General features: G+C 40.4%; 1 protein-coding gene across 14 annotated transcripts in view; it reads left to right on the top strand.

Annotated features, from left to right (window-relative positions):
• The window catches only part of NRXN1 (neurexin 1), a 2,061,945-nt gene that overhangs the window by 1,574,619 nt on the left and 467,711 nt on the right, over positions 1-19,615 (top strand). For all 14 annotated transcript variants that reach the window (XM_075339225.1, XM_075339229.1, XM_075339228.1 and 11 more), the window contains one exon: positions 7,114-7,295. In XM_075339225.1, the coding sequence (XP_075195340.1) occupies positions 7,114-7,295 (182 nt within the window). The remainder of the gene's footprint in view (positions 1-7,113; positions 7,296-19,615) is intronic.

The following is a 19,615-nucleotide window of genomic DNA, read 5'->3' as shown; positions in this document are numbered from 1 at the left end:
GGGCATAGAGCAGGTGGAGTCTACATCCGATGGGACCACGGAACTTAGGTAAAAACAATGTGAAGGTGCCCTATGTTGCACAAAAAATGTACTACTATTTAACACTTTTTACCCCAGATTTTTAGCTCAAAAGCTTTGATAAATTAGGATTCCTTTTTTCTATATAATCTACTGATTCCCTAAATTATCGAAAGGCAGGCATGGCCATGCATTACAATACTTGGGTTCTCATTTTTATAGATGACTTATCTTCTGTTTTAGTACTTTGTATGTTATTAGTTGGACAGCTATAATGAAGATACATGAGGTAGTCAGTGTCTTCACATTGCTAATGCAGGCAGTATATATTCTGAATTAAAATTTTAGAGATTTCCTTGGCATATTATAACATTGTACACTGTGTAGCGGAAGCTTAGCCTACAAAGGGGCTGAATATAGCGTATAAATAAAAAAATCTTAACATATATGATCATCACTATCCATTATTCTGTATGAAAGAAGAAGACCGTGCAGGGTTTCTTTTACTTGCCTGAACTTATCGTCTTTGCACAATGATGGCAGTTTGCCCGAAAGGTAGATTCAGATTGCCCTAGTGTTATGTTCTGTATCTGGGGAGCTAGTACTTATTGATCCATTGGGTCTGTCAGCGTTTCAGGTCACTTGGCTCCGAGCCTGATTTCTTCTCTTGACTTTGAGGTTTGTGCTGTATGAGCTGACTACTAATTGTCTTTCATTTCTTACCTGACTTCAGATAAAGAAATGTTCAAAAATACATGCCGTAACATACTCGCATCGATCTGAGATTGCCATACAAGTATCACGAAAACCTATGTAAAACCATAGTAATATATAGATTTGTATCCAATGTATTAAGAAAGAATAAGTCAAGGTATATTTAAAGGGAACCTGTCAGGTCCTATATGCACCCAGACGCACGAGCAGTTCTAGGTGCATATTTCTAACCCCTGCCTAACCGTCCCTGTATACACTAACATAGATAAAGAGAGCTTTGCAAGCGGATTCCCCGGTTGACAGCTTCATGCTTTTTGTAGGCCAGGTGCTCTTTCTAAATTTGCAATACTGTGGAGAAACCGCGCAATAGGGTCTTACCCAATGAAAGAAAAGGGGAAAGAGAGAGCAGGACTGCTGTGTACTATTGATCTGCTGGCCTGAACTATGTGCTCTCCAAAGCTGCTACAGTATATGAGGCAGAGTGTGAAGCTGGCCTGCATACAGAATTACAAGTGCATGCCAGTGATCCTGGCCATCTTGGGAACAGTGCTTAAATACTCCATTGATACAAATTGGAGAATAAATCGGATTTACGCTGCGCTATCACCACGGAATCTGATGTTAGATACCGTTCCTTTGATTCCTTTGATGTCCTGATGAAGGAGACAGATGTCTCTGAAACGCGTTGACCAGTACAAAGAATAAAGGAATTAAATTAACATCGGATTCCGTGGTGATAGCGCGGCATATACCCGATTTCTTCTTCTATTGTTTCTACATCTAACCTCGGGGCTGCGGCTGTTACCATCTCTGCACGTGTTTTTCAGGGGTTGTGACTTTCACAACCGCAATAGGTGAGTGTGCCTAATTTCTGTCATTTGTTCCCTACCGGGTAAGACCCTATTGTGCTTCTTTGCTCCACAGCGTTATCTCCTGTACATACTACATTGGAAAGCGCGTAAAAGTACTGTGCATTTTTGGTAGACTACATTGGTGAGTATTTTCACACATGGAGACCCCCTCAATCAAGTACATAAACATAATTTTGCATTAAAGGGTTATGTTTCATTGTAAAACAACCTGATGACACCAGACTATGTCAACACTTTATTATTGGCTTTGGAAATAATTTAAGAATTTCACCAGGAGAAATCTTTAATCCAATCGTACCGAACACAAACTTTACCAAAAGATGAAGTTGGGGTTTGGAGTTCAGTGCTCAGCCCAGTGCGAGCCGCTTGCAGTGTTTGATCCGCTTGCACTGGGGGTAACAACAGAGCTATCGGATGTAGTGTGCACCAACAAAAAAATGGAAAAACCTCATGCACCCTCTCCCGGAAGTATTCTATTTATGGCTGGCTGTATGTGGGCAGAGACCTGCGAAGTGCCCAGTTAGTGATTTCCATTGGGGTTCAGGTCAAGTCCAAGTCCCAAACCAAACTGATTCTGCCAAACCGAACTCCACGGGTCCGCTCATCTCTAATGGCCACTATTGACCTGGTGACAGAACTTTATTTACAGATGAATTTCAGTATACTTTATGGTTCTGTACAACAGCGGAAACTCTGAAACATCACTAAACACAATTTTGGTTTATTTCTTAGCCTTCTGACCCAATCTTTTTGTAAACAATATTGAAAAATGTGCAGAGTTGCCATTTTAGCCCTTTCACCATCCTAAACTAAGCTGTGTGTATTACCGCTACAAATCCAGGTCTGGCTACAAAGTCCTCTGACTATATGAGATTATAATTTAATCCCTCATTTACTTGTCTATAGCAAGTGCAACATTACTAAATCCCTTTCAAATCAGAGACTGGGAACATTTATTCCTAGCCAGCTGCCTTGAAATCATATTGAAATTTTATACTCCGAGCATTCTTCACCTTACCTTAAACACAGTTTGCCGGGTGCATGGGCACAAATTTGTAATGGTAAAGAAGCAATTGGGGTTTTTTTTTTACTAACATGAAAGATATTTTATCAACTGAGAATCATTTATACTAAATATCAATGTAAGAAGCTTAGGATGGAAAGTTGCTTCATTTACGGATGTGCAGAACACAGGGTTACAGTGCAACAAAGAGGCGAGGATATGTTTCTGGAACGTTAGATCCCTTCTCTGTGTTAGGATTCGTGATTGACCTGCAGTTAAAATGATCTAAACTCCACAGGGATAAATTTACTAAAACAGAATTCTGTCTCAATTTGAGCCACAACCCTACCTTCCTTGCTCCAGATACATTTTATTTTTCAAATACCTCTTCTGAGTCACTAGGTAGTTTAAATTAAAAAGGTGAAGGGGGGTATAAAAAAGGCATTGGGCTTAAAATATGTCAAATTGTTAAAGAGGTGGTTGACTACTCTGCAATCGTGGCCACATCTCTATAAAACTGATAGAGAAGGCTTTTTCTAGATACCTTGTTCAGCCAATTGTGCCTCTGTGCGGAGCTATTGCGGTCAACTCATCCCCATGAAATGACACCCTGGTCTCCGTGACCTTTTGGGTCTGGTGATGTCACGTCAAATTCCAGTTGACTCGACGTCACCCGATCCCAGACTTCATGAGTGACTGGGCTGTGGGCGCTGTTTCACCGCTCGTCACAGCCCAGCGTCACAGCCCAGCATCGCTCCTGCTTGTGGCATACTGCAGTGAAGGAGAGAGCATGCAACATACTGGGCTGTGATGAGAAGTGTCACGGAGACTGGGACCGGCCTTGGTGATATCGGGTCAACTGGAAGTTGACATGACATCACTGGATCTCAGAGCTCGTGGATCCCGGGGAGTCACTTCATGGGGATGAGTGGTCCACAATAGCGCTACTCAGAGACAGAATTGGCTGAACAAGGTATTTAGAAAAAGCCTTCCCTATCAGTTTTACAGGGATGTGGCCACTATTAAAGAGTAGTGAACCACCTCTTTAAAATACAAAAAAGCCTTCAACAATTTGACCCAACTTTTTACAAACAAGGCTGTGTATAATAGTGTCTAATGACGCATTTATAATGAAAGTTTACCGCAAACTGGTCTTCAAAACACTCATTTCGAAATCATTTTTTTAGTGTAAATAGGTGACTATCCACCTAGTGAATGAGCAAAACCCGAGATGATTTACTATCCTGGATCTGTAACACATGAATATCATAATGTAACAGATAACTGAACGGGAAACAAATTGTTATGGGGGCGCACGCTTGAAAAAAAGTCAAATGTAACATTTAGAAAATAAAGAATATACTAATAGAATAATAAAGTAGTTAAAAAATCATTGATATAGTATAGTAATAAAAAAAGCAGTACATGGAATCAATTCATCAGAAAGAAGAAACTAGACGCCCAGATAAACATTTCATCTGCTACAGAAGTTATCAAGGTTCTTGATTCCATCTAGCCCCATGGCAGATCAAAGAGGATATATTTCTATGTATTGCTATGGAAACTCACTTTAATTATGTGTCATAGCAAGAGTGAAGAAACCAAATGGAGTGACAAGTGATGGGCTGATGCAGGGGGGAAAAAGAAGTGAAGTGCAGTAGTCAAGCTCTTAGAGAAACATGGAAAAACAATGGATATAAAGCGTAAAGCAATCAGTGGGCCACAAAGATCTTCATATTTACTTTACAGATTATTTGATCTTTTTTTTATAAGCTGAACATATAGAAGAATTATATTAGAAGAACTTAAAGTGCCCACGCTTTTGACTATATATTAATAATGGGTTTCTTTAGATCTTCGAATAAATTAAAGGGGTTGTTTAGTGAGACCATATTCATGACCATGATCACAAAGATAGGTGATCAATATGAGGTTGGTTGGTTGAGGTCCGAAACCCATCACGCCCACCAGGCAAATGATATTTGGAAATAAATGGAAAGGAGCAGCATTCAAAGTGCAGTGGCTGCTGCCGGTTATTGCAAAACATCTCCTATACTCATGACTGGGGCTTCGTAGAATAGAAGCTCATTTGCCGTATCCGGCGAAAGCTTCAACACATTGTATGGAGCTGCTCTGTACTGCTCCATTAATTTGTTTACATCTGGCCGCCATTAGAGCTGCTTTCAGCTGATCACGGGGGTGCCAGATGTTGGACCCCTAATGATATCATGATATGACAAAGAGATCATCAGTATGGGGTGACAAGCCTTTTATGCTTTGTAACTGGCACAGGTCATGACAGTTCAATTTCATCAGAGTATCCAAATCCAATAGGTATCCAGACCCAGTAGTAGACAGAGGACTGATACGATAGTGGACACATTAGACCATGGTCTGATTACATATATAGTGGAACCTTGGATTACGAACATAATTTGTTCTTTGGCTGTGCTCTTAAACTAAGTTACTCTTATATCAATGCAAATTTTCCCATAGGAAATAATTGAAATGCAGACAACTCGTTCCATAACCCAAAATCTTTTACTGTATTTATACAAACTTATTACAGTAATGTACTGTATTCATACAAAATTATTACAGTACACTAATACAAAATACTGTACAGTAAAGAACATATAATACAAATTAAACTGCAACGTTTGCTTACAATAGAATTGTTGGTATGTAAGAGGTACAGTATAAGCAATGTGCTGTACTAGTTATTAATAAGAAAGTACAATACTATATCCACAAATGCAAATTGATAGACATGCTATATAGTATATACTGTACTGTACAATGGTATACTGTGTACAGTACATATGTATAGAAAGTTACCTCCAGAGCGGGTCAGAGCGCGGTGAAAGGACAGAACCGGAAGTGTGCACGGGTAGTATTTTCTCTTATTGCAAAGCATTGCTCTTAAACCAAGTTACACATTTTTTAAAAATCTTTACTTATCTTGCAAAATGCTCTCAAACCAAGTTACTCATAATCCAAGTTTCCACTGTACTCAAGTTTGGATTCAAAAATACATCAACTGGCCTTCAACATAGGTTCCCTCAAAAAAAAACTAAAAATAATTGAGGAAAATAGAAAAATTAATATTTTTATTAATAATATCTAAAACAACACACAGTTAAAAAAAAAGATTTGAAATTTACTGTTCAATTCACAATGGCTAAGTAGGTACAAAATGCATGAATACTTCAAAAAAGAGGTTTTTTTAAGAACAATAAACTGGTACTAAATCAGCCGGAATTTCAAAAAATGCTAATCATTATATATATATTGAAAAAGACTAAATATCATGCATAAATTTATGACAGAAAAAGTACCTATGCATGTTGGTAAACGGATATATCAAATAACATAGCCATAAAATGATAAAAAAAAAATGATGGAAAGGGATAAAATTCACATGTCTGTGGGAAAGTGCTTGTGCTTTTATAAAAATTCTAAATAGCATACACTAAACTCAATCAATGCAATAGTTAAAGCAGACATAAATCTTACTGATATTGTTAATAAAGAGTAATATATGTAAGCACAGAAATATCCACAATAAATCCATGAGAATAATTCCATAGATCGCTTTAAAAGATATGATGTATTATTTCACTAACAGATATAGTACCCAGTCTAGGTATGCACACATATTAGGTAAAGAAATGAATGAAACAAAAAACTCAATAATAATGCACATACCAAGAAAAGGAGCTGCTCAGACTCGTGGAGTGTCCCCTGACGTGCGTTTCACTTATGCTTCTTCCTGAGGGGTGATAATCAGTATGCGGTGACAATCCCTTTATGCTGTATAACTGGCATAGGTCTTGACAGTTCAATTTCATCAGAGTATCCAAATCCAATAGGTATCCAGACCCCGTAGTAGACAGAGCTCTGATCTTATAATGGAGACATTGGACCATGGTCTGATTACACATGCTGAAGTTTGGGTTAAAAAATACATCAACTGGCCTTCAACATAAGTTCCCTCAATGTCGGCCGTAGACAGCTAAGCTCTGAAATAAAGTACATGACACCGGTGTTTCATAATCCCAATTAAATTTAGGTAAATAAATACAAAACAAGAAGGAGACAGTTGCACTCTGTAGTGTTAAGATATGTGTAACAATGAATATGGGAATATAGACATTCATTACGGCTATGAAAAATATGTAACAATTGAGATACTTAGCACACAAAAATGGCTAGTTTTATGTGAGCCCAACAGCCAATGGAAAGGCGACCTCTTTTTGTTGTAAATAAATACAATTATTGAAGATTCTTGATAAAATAATTATTATATTTTAATTTGCAGGTTAACATGGTGTCCACGTGGTTCTCAGATATTGTATTATTTTTGGCATTTTTTGGACATATTTTAGGGTGCTGTTTAGTTAGTTATATTATAGCCAAGAGTCAATGCAAAAGTTGTCTTCAAAGTTTGACTTTCTCTTTACACAAAGATTTTACATGATGAATATCTTTCTTTTGTTTCCACAGCTGGGACAACATATATCTTTAGTAAAGGAGGAGGACAAATAACATACACATGGCCACCGAACGATCGGCCCAGCACACGTGCAGACAGACTGGCCATAGGGTTTAGCACTGCACAAAAAGAAGCAGTATTGGTTCGAGTGGACAGCTCTACGGGACTGGGTGATTACTTAGAGCTGCACATTGTAAGTAATATATTTTTATTAAAAATAATTATTGTATTATAGAAATCTGTGTTCAACTGATACAGTTCTTTATCCTGGATTCATTCTCTGGACAAAGAGGACAAAGAGCTCCCAAGCTCATGAGTTCAAGTCCTGTCGTGCGAAACCAGAGCAGATGAGAATTTGATTTATGTACTGCGCAAGTTAATTTATTCACTGAACTGAGAGGAGAAGTCGGGACAAGAGCAGTGAATAGGAGGACTCTAGAGAGTGAGCCCTCAATTCGAGACAGTCCTGCTGAATCCGGGACGGTTGGGAGGTGTGAGAAACATTCTCATATTAGTAGATTTTTAGCTATTATATTAATTTATACAGTAAAACATCCCCAGATGATCACCACAATTACTTGAAAATTGGTTTTCATAGAAAGAAGATCTTAACAATAAAATATAGATATACAGTACAGACCAAAAGTTTGGACACACCTTCTCATTCAAAGAGTTTTCTTTATTTTCACGACTCTGAAAATTGTAGATTCACATTGAAGGCATCAAAACTATGAATTAAAACATGTGGAAATAAATACTTAAAAAAGTGTGAAACAACTGAAAATATGTCTTATATTCTAGGTTCTTCAAAGTAGCCACCTTTTGCTTTCATTACTACTTTGCACACTCTAGGCATTCTCTTGATGAGCTTCAAGAGGTAGTCACCGGAAATGGTTTTCCAACAGTCTTGAAGGAGTTCCCAGAGATGCTTAGCACTTGTTGGCCCTTTTGCCTTCACTCTGCGGTCCAGCTCACCCCAAACCATCTCGATTGGGTTCAGGTCCGGTGACTGTGGAGACCAGGTCATCTGGCGTAGCACCCCATCACTCTTCTTCTTGGTCAACTAGCCCTTACACAGCCTGGAGGTGTGTTTGGGGTCATTGTCCTGTTGAAAAAGAAATGATGGTCCAACTAAACGCAAACCGGATGGAATAACACGCCGCTGCAAGATGCTGTGGTAGGCATGCTGGTTCTGTATACCTTCAATTTTGAATAAATCCCCAACCGTGTCACCAGCAAAGCACCACCACACCATCACACCTCCTCCTCCATGCTTCACGGTGGGAACCAGGCATGTAGAGTCCATCCATTCACCTTTTCTACAAAGACACGGTGGTTGGATCCAAAGACCTCAAATTTAGACTCATCAGACCAAAGCACAGATTTCTACTGGTCTAATGTCCATTCCTTGTGTTCTTTAGCCCAAACAAGTCTCGTCTGCTTGTTGCCTGTCCTTAGCAGTGGTTTCCTAGCAGCTATTTTACCATGAAGGCCTGGTACACAAAGTCTCCTCCTAACAGTTGTTCTAGAGATGAGAAGGTGTGCCCAAACTTTTGGTGTGTACTGTATATATAATGGAAATAGAATTCATAATTGATGAAAGTCCCAAAATTCATCAAATCTCAATACATGTCTACTCACATGGGTCCAAAACGCTTGGTATGAGGACCTATTTGGTAATATTGGTGAATCATTTTTGGCAACTAGAACTTGAAAGAAGTACATTGGTCACTAGTGATTTTCTTCCCCTAGCAAAATGGTTAGTTAAGAAAATCACTGGTGGCCATTTTAAAGCCTGGTCCAAAGAATACTAAATTAATTCTAGTAGTAAGACTTCTCCAAACAACTTTAAATAATGGAATCCATACACATTAGATGAAGGTTACCCAAACAATCCATGAAACTTTGATGGGAACGAAGAGTATCTAATGTGTTTTGGGTGTTCTGCAGCCATTTGTTGGCTAATGATGAAGTAAGAAAGGATTGTCTTGTTGAGACTTTCTATTAAGAAAGATAATCCACTTTCACAGACATCTGGCAATGACTTACTCCCCTGTCTTGCTTTAGATTTCAGGCCTGTATGAACAACCAAACGGGGTTGGTTAGGCTAACAGCTATTGAATGTATCTACCCACTAAAGCTGAGAGAATTTATTTGAGTAAAATTGAATTCTTCTTAAATTTACAGAAATCCATATTGTCTAAAATATGCAACTTTTGCAATTCACCCCACGAGAATTTAACTAGGCGGAGGCTGGTTGGGTGCTATTTTGCTGAACCATAGAGAACAGCAAAGATATAAGAAAAATGAATACTTACCTTACCGATCTGTTCTTGGCCACCTTCACTGCGTGCTCTTCTCTGTTTTGTCCTCATCACCTGTTCTTACCACCAGTTGTGTGCCAAAGCTGAAACCCAAAGCCTTTTCAGGCTAGGCCGGGATGTGATGTCAGGATGTGTGCCTTGACCTTATAACGGGCACTTTAGGCTGACTTGTCCACCACAACTACGTCCGGGAAGTTTCTGTTCATGTGTAAAACATCTTGGACCTAGTCGTGGCAAGAATTCCTGGCCTAGCATGAGGATGTGTTAGGGTTTCAGTGAGCGATAGCTTGTGATATTCTCTGATGTTTAATGCCCCAAATTCATTAAGATGGTGCACACAGTTCATGAATTTAGTGCAAAGTTAAAAAAGGTTTCTTCCCTTTTGAGAAACGTGCATAAAATTCTATTAGGGGGAAAGTATAAAATAAACTAAAAAATGTCCCAAATAGAATAATGAATTAGGTAAAAACAAAGTAAAGGTGCAAAACACACAAAACTAGACAAAAAACAGGAACTGATGAATCGAGGCTTTGGGTTTTTTCAGTTTTGAGTACAGTTGTATTTGGTGTAATCAATGAGGAAATAAAGTTTAAAGATTTTCTTAATTTTGGAGGCTATTTATGTAAATCTATGATATCATCAGAAAAAAATAATCTAACTGAATATTTATAGGGAACCTGTCATCTAAACAAAGTGCTAGTAACCTGCAGATATAGGGTTATTAGTTTTCTGACACTGTGTGGCCGACGCACTGAGAGCCCCGCTGCTGGGAGGAAATTAACTTTATTCCTCCCAGTAACCTCTGCGCCATGGTTTCCGTCACCTCTCTGTACATAGTGAGCGACGGCTGTAGGCGTGCCCCAAGCACTGACTGATGGCCGGCTCAGCATTGCATGAGTTACAGAGCCAGCTGTCAGTCAGTGCTGGGGTCTTGGTTACAGCTGCCACTTACTATGCACTGAACGGTGACTGAAGCCACGCCAACACACCCATACAACTGAAAGCCTGAGGCTGCCGGCAGGCGTAAAGATCAGTTTTCCTGAAAGCAGGGCTTTCAGTGGCAAATGTTAAGTTCAATACAAACCATTTATGGTCGATTTTAGCTTCCATTTTTATATTACATGGCAACAAAAACAGTGAAATGCAACTATCCTCGTGTGGCCATTGATTGGTGTTAAGGCTTATTACTAGCAAAAAGAAATCTGATTCACTCTATGTTAGGATCTCAAAAGGCAGCTGTTTCACTTTTTGACATTTGTTACTTTTTGAATCCAGTTTACTTTGAAGGATTTGTACACTTTTATCTCTCACAAAAGAAATTCTATTGTGGGTCCCTGGGACGATCTTACAATGTATGATACAAAACATGCTTTAAACTTGGAAAGTATAAGAAGGCAGAGATCACAAATTTTAGCATGTTTCTTTCCCTCAAGCTGTTTCTAAAGAAGTATAAGCTCTGGCTTGGTTTCTTGACAATTCACTGTTTCCTTACACCTACATTGAGGTTTTATTTTGAGAATTGTTCATGAGGTATGTGTTATAAGTCCATGGAGGATTGTTTTTAAGATTGTATAATGTGCATATTATGCCAGGTTGTGTTATTTCTATAGTGAATTAAAGGGGTGGTCCGAAGGCTCAGTACATTTTCAACTAAATCCTTATGTATGTATTTAATCCCTAATCTAAACTAGTTTCTAATAGGGCAGCATTAAAAATTTCCTATTCTTCCCTCACTACATTATCCTGCTTTTTGATTTTTTTTTACCTACTTCCTCTCTAAAGGCCCCTTTACACACTGAGACTTTCTAGCGATCCCACCAGGGATCCCAACCTCGCCGGGATCGCTACAAAGTCTCTGGTGAGTCGCTGGTGAGCTTTCAAACAGGCAAACCTGGAAAACAACGCAACAGCGATACGGACCTGCAGAACGACCTAGCTAGTCATTGGGGACGTTGTAAAGCAGCTTTTTGAAAGGGAAGTCGCTAACGAAGTCGCTGTAAAGTCCCCTTTACACACAGACTTTCTAGCGATCATGCTGCACAGCGGGAAACAAAGGACCAAAGAATGGTCTTGAGAGATGTGTAGTGATCAGCAACCTCACAGCAGGGGCCAGGTCGCTGATGCGTGTCACACACTACAATGTCGCTGGGGAGGTCGCTATTACATCACAAAACCGGTGACGTTACAGCGATGTTGTTTGCGATGTTGCAGTGTGTAAAGGGGCCTTAATGACGCATTGTTTGAGAATTCATGCTGGGTTGCTCAAACAAAGCGTCATGAGGGGGAAGATGCTGTGGTTAATGTCACAGCCTCTACCCCTTCCCTGAAATGAAGCGCCATCAGTGACACTCCTGTGCGATTTTCCTAGTGACAGCATGCAGCAGAAAAAATGCGCACTGATTGTTAGATTATCTAGTGGCGTTCAGAGACCAGTGACAACCCCGCAAGTGAGCTCACTTGCAGGAGCAATGCTGGTCTCTGAACACCATTGGGTGCACTAACACTGTGCACTGATAGTGCTTGCTGCCCTGATTCCAGCTCTATTGATCTGAGCCGGCAACACAGAGTGCACTATCACTGTGCAAATCGCACAATGATAGCACACGGATCAGCCCCTGAATTGAGCATCACTAATGCTGCTTTGTTTCAGGGATTGGGCAGAGACTGTAGTAGTGACAACAAACTCTGCCACCTGATGACACTTTGTTTGAGTATCACAGCATGCACTGGGATTTTCAAACAAAGCATCATCAGAGAGGAAGTAAGGGAAAAAAAATCAAAAAATAGATAGGGATTTAAATGAAAGTTTATTCAGCTTTCAGACAACCCCTTTAACCACTTAAAGCAGTTATAATTCACCTCGTAAGTATAGCTATGGTTACCTTAAAGATGGTTAGATGGCTATACACATTATGAGTAATTTACTAATCTAAGTGTGCCAGTATTCTGACTTAATTCTGACTTAATTTCTATTGTAAAACTGGCAAAATGCCTTGCACTAAATGTTTTGCAAATTTTTACACTTTGTGTCCTATCAGTTTTGTGAAATGTTCAAATGTATCTATAATAAAGAAAAATGTGATTTGTTATACTATGATATACAATGGTACAAATTGTGGCAATATCTACAATAAGCCAATCAAGTGGTAATATAAGAAAGGTAAAGGAGTCTAGTATATGTCTAGCTTATATTAGAGTCTCCCTGATAAATCGTACATACATAGTCATTTCTATCTACATTGTCATTCCCGATCTGGGATTGTAAAATTCTGAAATTTTTCAAAAATTTCCCACAAAAGCTTTAAAACAAGGACAGATGGTATAGAAATGGCTGTCATCTACTGCCCTCTTTTCTTGTGCTGTAGTCACAATACACATTGGTGGGTAGCTTAGTATCTTGAATGGGCAGGGCAAGAGTAGCCATTGTTAATAATGACAAATGTGAAGGAATGTTGCCGTAACTTCTCTACTGTATGCTGATGCCAACATAATCTAATATATTATATGCCTACAGATGCATCCTTACCTTTTCTCAAATATATCAAGATAAATGGAGTTAAATGACTAGCTTTGAAAAAAGACAGGATTTCATGATACACTGTCAGGAGATGATTATCCTACATGTGTCTATATGCGATATGAACTACATCCTATAGATAATTTTTCTACCTTGTTGCCATTATGTTTTGAAATTGTTCTAATAGGAATTTGAATTATTAAAGGTGTTTTCCATGTGCTTGCAATTGATGACCTCTTCCGATGATAGATCATCTGTATGAGATTACTTGGGGTCCAACACCGATCAGCTGAAACTGCTCTTGGTGGATGTCCAAAACCCAGTATTCCCATTGATCATCTGAAAACTGCCCTGAGTGGGAGACTGACACTGACACCTCCACCAATCAGCTGAACACTGCTTTGGGTAGGGATCCGACACACAACACCTCCACTGATCAGCTAAAACCTCTAAGTGGTGGTCCAGCACTCAGTATTCTCATTGATCATCTGACAACTGACCTGAGTGAGAGAATGACAATCAACACCTCCACCAATCAGCTGTACACTGTTTTGGGTGTGATCTGACACACACCACCTCCACCGATCAGCTGAAAACTGCTTCAGGTGGGGGTCCAACACCCAGTATTCCCATTGAACATCTGAAAATTGCCCTGAGTGGGAGAATGACAATCGGCACCTCCACCAATCAGCTGTACACTGCTTTGGGTAGTAATCCGACACACACCTCCACCGATTAGCTGAAAACTGCGTGTGTAGGAGTCCAGTACATGGCACCTCCACTGATCAGCAGAAACTGCTCTAGGTGGGGGTCCAACACCCAGTATTCCCATTGAACATCTGAAAACTGCCCTGAGTGGGAGATTGACATTCGGCACCTCCATCGATCAGCTGAACACTACTTTGAGTAGGGGTCCAACATATATCACCACCGTCAATCAGATGAAAACTGCTTCAAGTGGGGGTTCGACACCCAGCACTTCAACCAGACAGCTGAAAACACCTGATACATAAGCGATGAGTGGGGTGCAGCACCATAGTCCTGTACATTATTAAGTAGCCAATATAAGTAGTGCTCTTTATTGCCATTCAAGTGAAATGAAGTAGAGGGGAGATGAGGTGTAGCATTTCATAGCAGCTACTAAACAGTATATGGGGCTATTATATTTTGCCCCAAACATTGCTTAGCTCCTACGGCTTCAGAGCTGTTTTCACCTGATCGGGAGGTTGGAGACATCTTTACTAGGGATGATCGAATACCTCAAATATTCGACTTTGCGAATATTTGGCGAATAACTCGCCGCTATATGAATATTCGATGCGCAATGTAAGTCTATGGGAAGCCCGAATTGTTCCGAATAGTTGTTATTCGGGTTTCCCATAGACTTACATTGAGCATCGAATATTAGCAAATAGTTGAATAGCGGCGACCTATTCGGCAAATATTCGCGAAGCTGAATATTTGAGGTATTCGATCATCCATAATCTTTACATATAGCACAGACATATGGAGGAGAGGATGGCCCCATCTACAGTCATGTAATATGTGTAGAAGATAGTGATGGTGAGTTTTCACATATCTAGACCAAATAACAAGCTTCACCATGGTCTTAGAAGGGGTAAAGTGTGCTTTACATGCTGCAACATCGCTACCGATACATCGTCGGGGTCACGTCGTTAGTGACGCACATCCGGCGCCGGTAGCGTCATCGCAGCGTGTGACACCAAGGAGCGACGATCAACAATCTCAAAATCATTCAAAAACGGTGATCATTGCCACGTCGCTCCTTTCCTTAATATCGCTGCTGCCACAGGTACAATGTTGTTCGTCGTTCCTGCGGCATCACACATCGCTATGTGTGACACCGCAGGAACGACGGACATCTCCTTACCTGTGTCCACCGGCAATGCGGAAGGAAGGAGGTGGGCGGGATGTTATGTCCCGCTCATCTCCGCCCCTCCGCTTCTATTGGCCGGCCGCTTAGTGACGCTGCAGTGATGTTGATATGACGCTGAACGCACCTCCCCCTTGAGGGAGGGATTGTTCGGCGGTCACAGCGACGTCACTGACAAGGTAGGTGCATGTGACGCTGCCATAGCGATAATGTTCGCTACAGCAGCGAGCACCAAATATCGCACGTACGATGGGGGCAGGTGCTATCGCGCTCCACATCGCTAGCAATTGCTAGTGACGTCGCAGCGTGTAAAGCACCCTTCAGATGCTTGTAACACAAGAAGAATTGCACTTTCCAGCCTTGTACAACACATGCAGCCTGTTAATATCATTTCTATTTCCATGATGATTGCATGAATATCAAGAGATGATAGCGGAGTCATAACCTTGATGGTTGATCGGCTGTTTGACATGTGTAATAAATGAATTTTCTATTATGCGTGCCTTTGCAAAGAATGCTCCGGTGATATTTTGTTGGACAGTTTTTGATCCAAGACTGCATTTGTTCCTGGAACTCGGCATTAAATTACTGATGCATATAGTAATTCAGTTTTGTGAAAAGAAATGGCTGCGGATCAAGAAATCCTACCTCTAGGTCATCTAAGTGTATGTGTAAATCAATACTACCAAAGCAAATAGAACTTACTAAGGATGCTTTAGGAACCCCTTTAAGCCCCTATTCTTATTATTCCTCTCTGAGACACACAATGCATTTATTACACATCAGTCATTGTATTGTTATGTAATACTCTGGTCCCGTTTTACGGTTTCTAAAAATATATTGTTATATTGGGCCATGTTATTTTGTTTGGACAGTGAGACGACTAATTGGACAATGAAGACTTAGCCGGATCCGTTACACATTCCTGCGGTCCATTTAGCGTCTGCTTTTTAAATCGTAATCATATAGGTCCTCTCAGATTCCATAACCCAATCCTACAAAAGCAATTATCAATTTTTCACCCACTTGCTATTGTTATACATCTTTTTCTGCTATTTGATATTGTAAGCTGCAATCATTAATCTTCGTTAATGCCGACTTTATTAAATGGCTGCAGCCTGGCTGATATGCTTTCCTTATTTATCAGTCCTAGGATCTAATCCTGCTCTAATGAAAAGAACTGTATCATAGCGTTGTTCCTATTCTTCATTATTCATATACATACGTATTGATGGTTAAAAAACAAAACATAAAATTAACAAAAAAATAATAAAAAAAGGCCTATAAAAATTATACCTAAAGTGGGTAACCCCATGACAAATATGCCTTAAAAAAAGAATGTTTACAAAAAAATGATTTTTTAATTTAAATGCATTAAAAGAATATTTACCAAGGACACTAAATTACAATGTTGTCAGTGGCAGCACCTTTAAATTTTTCCTGACCGCTAATATCTGCATTCAGTTTCTGCCTTAAACCATCATGGACATGCATGGACTATTTGTCTCATTGGAAAGCTTTTTTATGGTATGTTTATTTTATGTTTTTTATGTTATACAGAGTGGTCTGGGATCTTGTAGCACCCACGGGCTAAACTTGTTACTTGTCGCCAGGCCGGTGATATCGGGTCTGGGGATGTCACGGGTGGCCCTACCCGGCTTCGTAGCCCCGAGGTGTACAATAAGAAAGATGGGGGGAAAGGAATGATAATGGAGGTTTGATATCGTGATGCCACCTGCGGTATGCTGCCAGGGATTAGCCACCACTGCTGTCGCTGTTCTCCAAGGCTGATGGTTATAGCAGCTAAGATTTTTCTGCTCCCCACAGGTAGAACGGGACCCAGGGAGGATGATGAGGGGAGTAATAATGACAGGCGCCGAAGCGCAGGGCGCCAGCGCCGGCTAGGACAGACTGACACAGTCTCTGCGGGTACAAGGTTTCTTTTAACCACAATCCTGGTTTACCTGGGAGATGCCGGTCACCACCATAATGGGCCCCAGCCGATCCAGAGCAATTCAAAGTCACCGCCGGTGTTCCCACTGTGAGTCCTTTCTGGTCGGGTCCTTCCAATCCCGGTGTATGTGGAATATGGAACCGGCTGCAGTTATTTCCTGCACTCTCTGCAGATCCTGGAATCCCGTGTAGCTGTGAGAACCTGGGTCGAGCAGCCTGCTCCAAGCCACGGGTCTTGCAGTGCTCCCAGAAGTGTTAAGGTAGAGAGAATGTGCCTGGACCAAATTCCCAACTGTGCTCCTCACCCCAAGCTGTGCCCAGAGCTAACTCACTATGTGTGAAGATGCTCGTGTGAAGATGCTCCTTCCCTTTTCCCCAAGTGGTGCCCGCCCCTCAGGTGGCTGTCCCAGTGACTGGAAAAGTCCCATGCTTCGTGATCGCCACCCCCCTATCCACCCAGTGGGAAAACACCTAACCATGTTTGGTGTGTGAATGTGAGAAACACCAGCGATAACCTCTCCTTACCCGGGATGAGTGCTACATCGTAAGGGAGATACAGTACCCAGTGCCGACTGAAGCCTCAGGGGCGCCACAATCTTATATACAGTATTCTGGAATGCTGTATATAAGAGCTCAGTGGTGGTGGCCGCAGCTTATAGTCACCAAATCTGGTGACAGGTTCTCATTAAAGGAATATTCTGTCACAAACTTACATATATGTATGTAGCGGGTCCCCCAACTAATACTGCTCTGCTACAGTCCCCAGGTAGACCTATAACTTTTGAACCCCTACAATTACCCCTCGATGTAATTGTTAGGGTGCTCTGGAAGATAACTGCCTTTTATATTGTCCCATTAATGTATCTGTTAATAGTAAAGCCCTATAATTCTATATTCTAGTATCATATTATTTGAATGATATCACATGTAAGATTCCTTTAATGAATATCCGGATCTTAGCAAGCATGGAAATGATAGATTTCTTATCTCCTGCATTTTAAATATTGACCCATATTTTGCACTAGGAAACTAGTTGGCTCGCTAATTAAATGCTTAATGCCTGGGGAGCAAATGGTGAATTTAAAAACCGGCACATAATGCCACAAAGCTGTTTAATATCAAGGCCAGAGAACAGTTTGGCTGCATTGTACTCTAATTCTTAAATTCCTTCATGAAGGGATTTAGACAAAAGGTATAGCCGACACTTTTTCGAGTAAATTCACCTAAATTAATCTCAAGGCTCTTACCATTTAGACAAAGTAGATAAATTCATAGGGGAATACTTCTGCCCAAGATATCACGATAACCTTTTATTCTGAAACGTGTTTCTTGCGGTCCTTGAGTAGCCGAGGTTACGGTGAAATAATGGCTATTCTCTTTAATGTATTTTCCCCATCCATAGCATTTCTTCTGATTCATACATTCCTGATTGAAGGAGGTGTACAAATCTATGCACTTTCCATTATTGCTAACATAAAATATATAAAAAAGTATGGAAAAAGGCTAAAAATAAATATCTGGCCGGTTCATGTGCCGCAAACGCTTCTAGATTATTCTTTGGATTATTGCATTTTCAATTTCAGTAATCCCCATTTTTCTTATCCACATGATATATCAGCTGGAAATGCAAACTCAGCGTTTAAAAAATACGGATTGAAGCGTGATTCAGAATGGACATGTGTTATCTCTAGGAGTGTGGGTGGGATGGATTTGTGAACCTGCCGGTACAAACATGTGGTTCCAGTGATAAAAGGTAGAGCAATACATACATAGTTTTACTTGCAAAAAAATAATGCAAGAGCATCTGAGCGTCAACATCATCACAGACCATATATATATTTGTCCCTCACTATGTTCAAACTACTTGTCACGGTACGTATGGGGAAGTATCAAGCACATGGTGAAAGGGAAAGGAAACCCTGTGTCTAGGGAAAGGGATTATGGTGACCCCTGACCAAACCTACTGCTGGTCCCTGGGATCCCTCACCACCCTAGATAGGTTCTGCACCTATGCACAGAGCCAGATACCTGGCCTTAGGTATCTCTAGTGCTGGGACCTAAATAGGGAACGGGTGGGATGAGCTCTTTGTTAAGCCCACTAACCACTATAGATGACACAAGGAGGACATACGGGGGAAATAGCATGAACTACTTATCATTACATGACTCAAGCAGGAGTTCAGCAAAGTTTTCTTCAACAATACCACAGAGGAGTACAAGCAACCTGCTTGCACCAAGGGCTTGAATAAACTGAAGAATATCACCAGTACCAGTTCAAGGGAAGAAACGGGTATATAAGCACCAAGAGAATGCTGAAGGTCAGCAGCTGGGTGGAAGGCGAGCTCCTGCTGGGTTCAAAATGGAGAGCAATGAATCCAGCAGGAAAGCTACCTATACCTATGAATACTGATAGCAGGAACAATAGAAAGTCAGGGAGCATTCTGCGCAGCCAAACGCTGTGACCTTCTATGGCCTGAAACCACATGACTGTCTGTTACTCCTGACACAACCTTGACACTACCTTAAGGTTTCCATCAGCTTTCTGTTGATCTTTCATAATCTGAATAGTGGAATCGGTTCCTGAAATCTGGGAGACCTATTACAAATCAATGAGATCTGGAATCACAAATATGACAGGTAGTCAATAAAGGCTGCATTCTTTTTGTTTTTATTCTGTTGTGTTTTTTTATTGTGGTTTTATTATGATTATGTTTGACATCTCTTACTTTCTTCATTGTAATTGAATATGTTTTTTTCATACTGATTGTTTCAGTGCTTTTACGGATGTTTTATGTTGATATTTTAAGAGTAGTATGCTGATGTAA

Source organism: Anomaloglossus baeobatrachus, chromosome 3, assembly GCF_048569485.1.
Source record: "Anomaloglossus baeobatrachus isolate aAnoBae1 chromosome 3, aAnoBae1.hap1, whole genome shotgun sequence".
NCBI classification, from domain to species: Eukaryota; Metazoa; Chordata; class Amphibia; order Anura; family Aromobatidae; genus Anomaloglossus; species Anomaloglossus baeobatrachus.
This window is presented reverse-complemented; position numbering and strand designations above follow the sequence as displayed.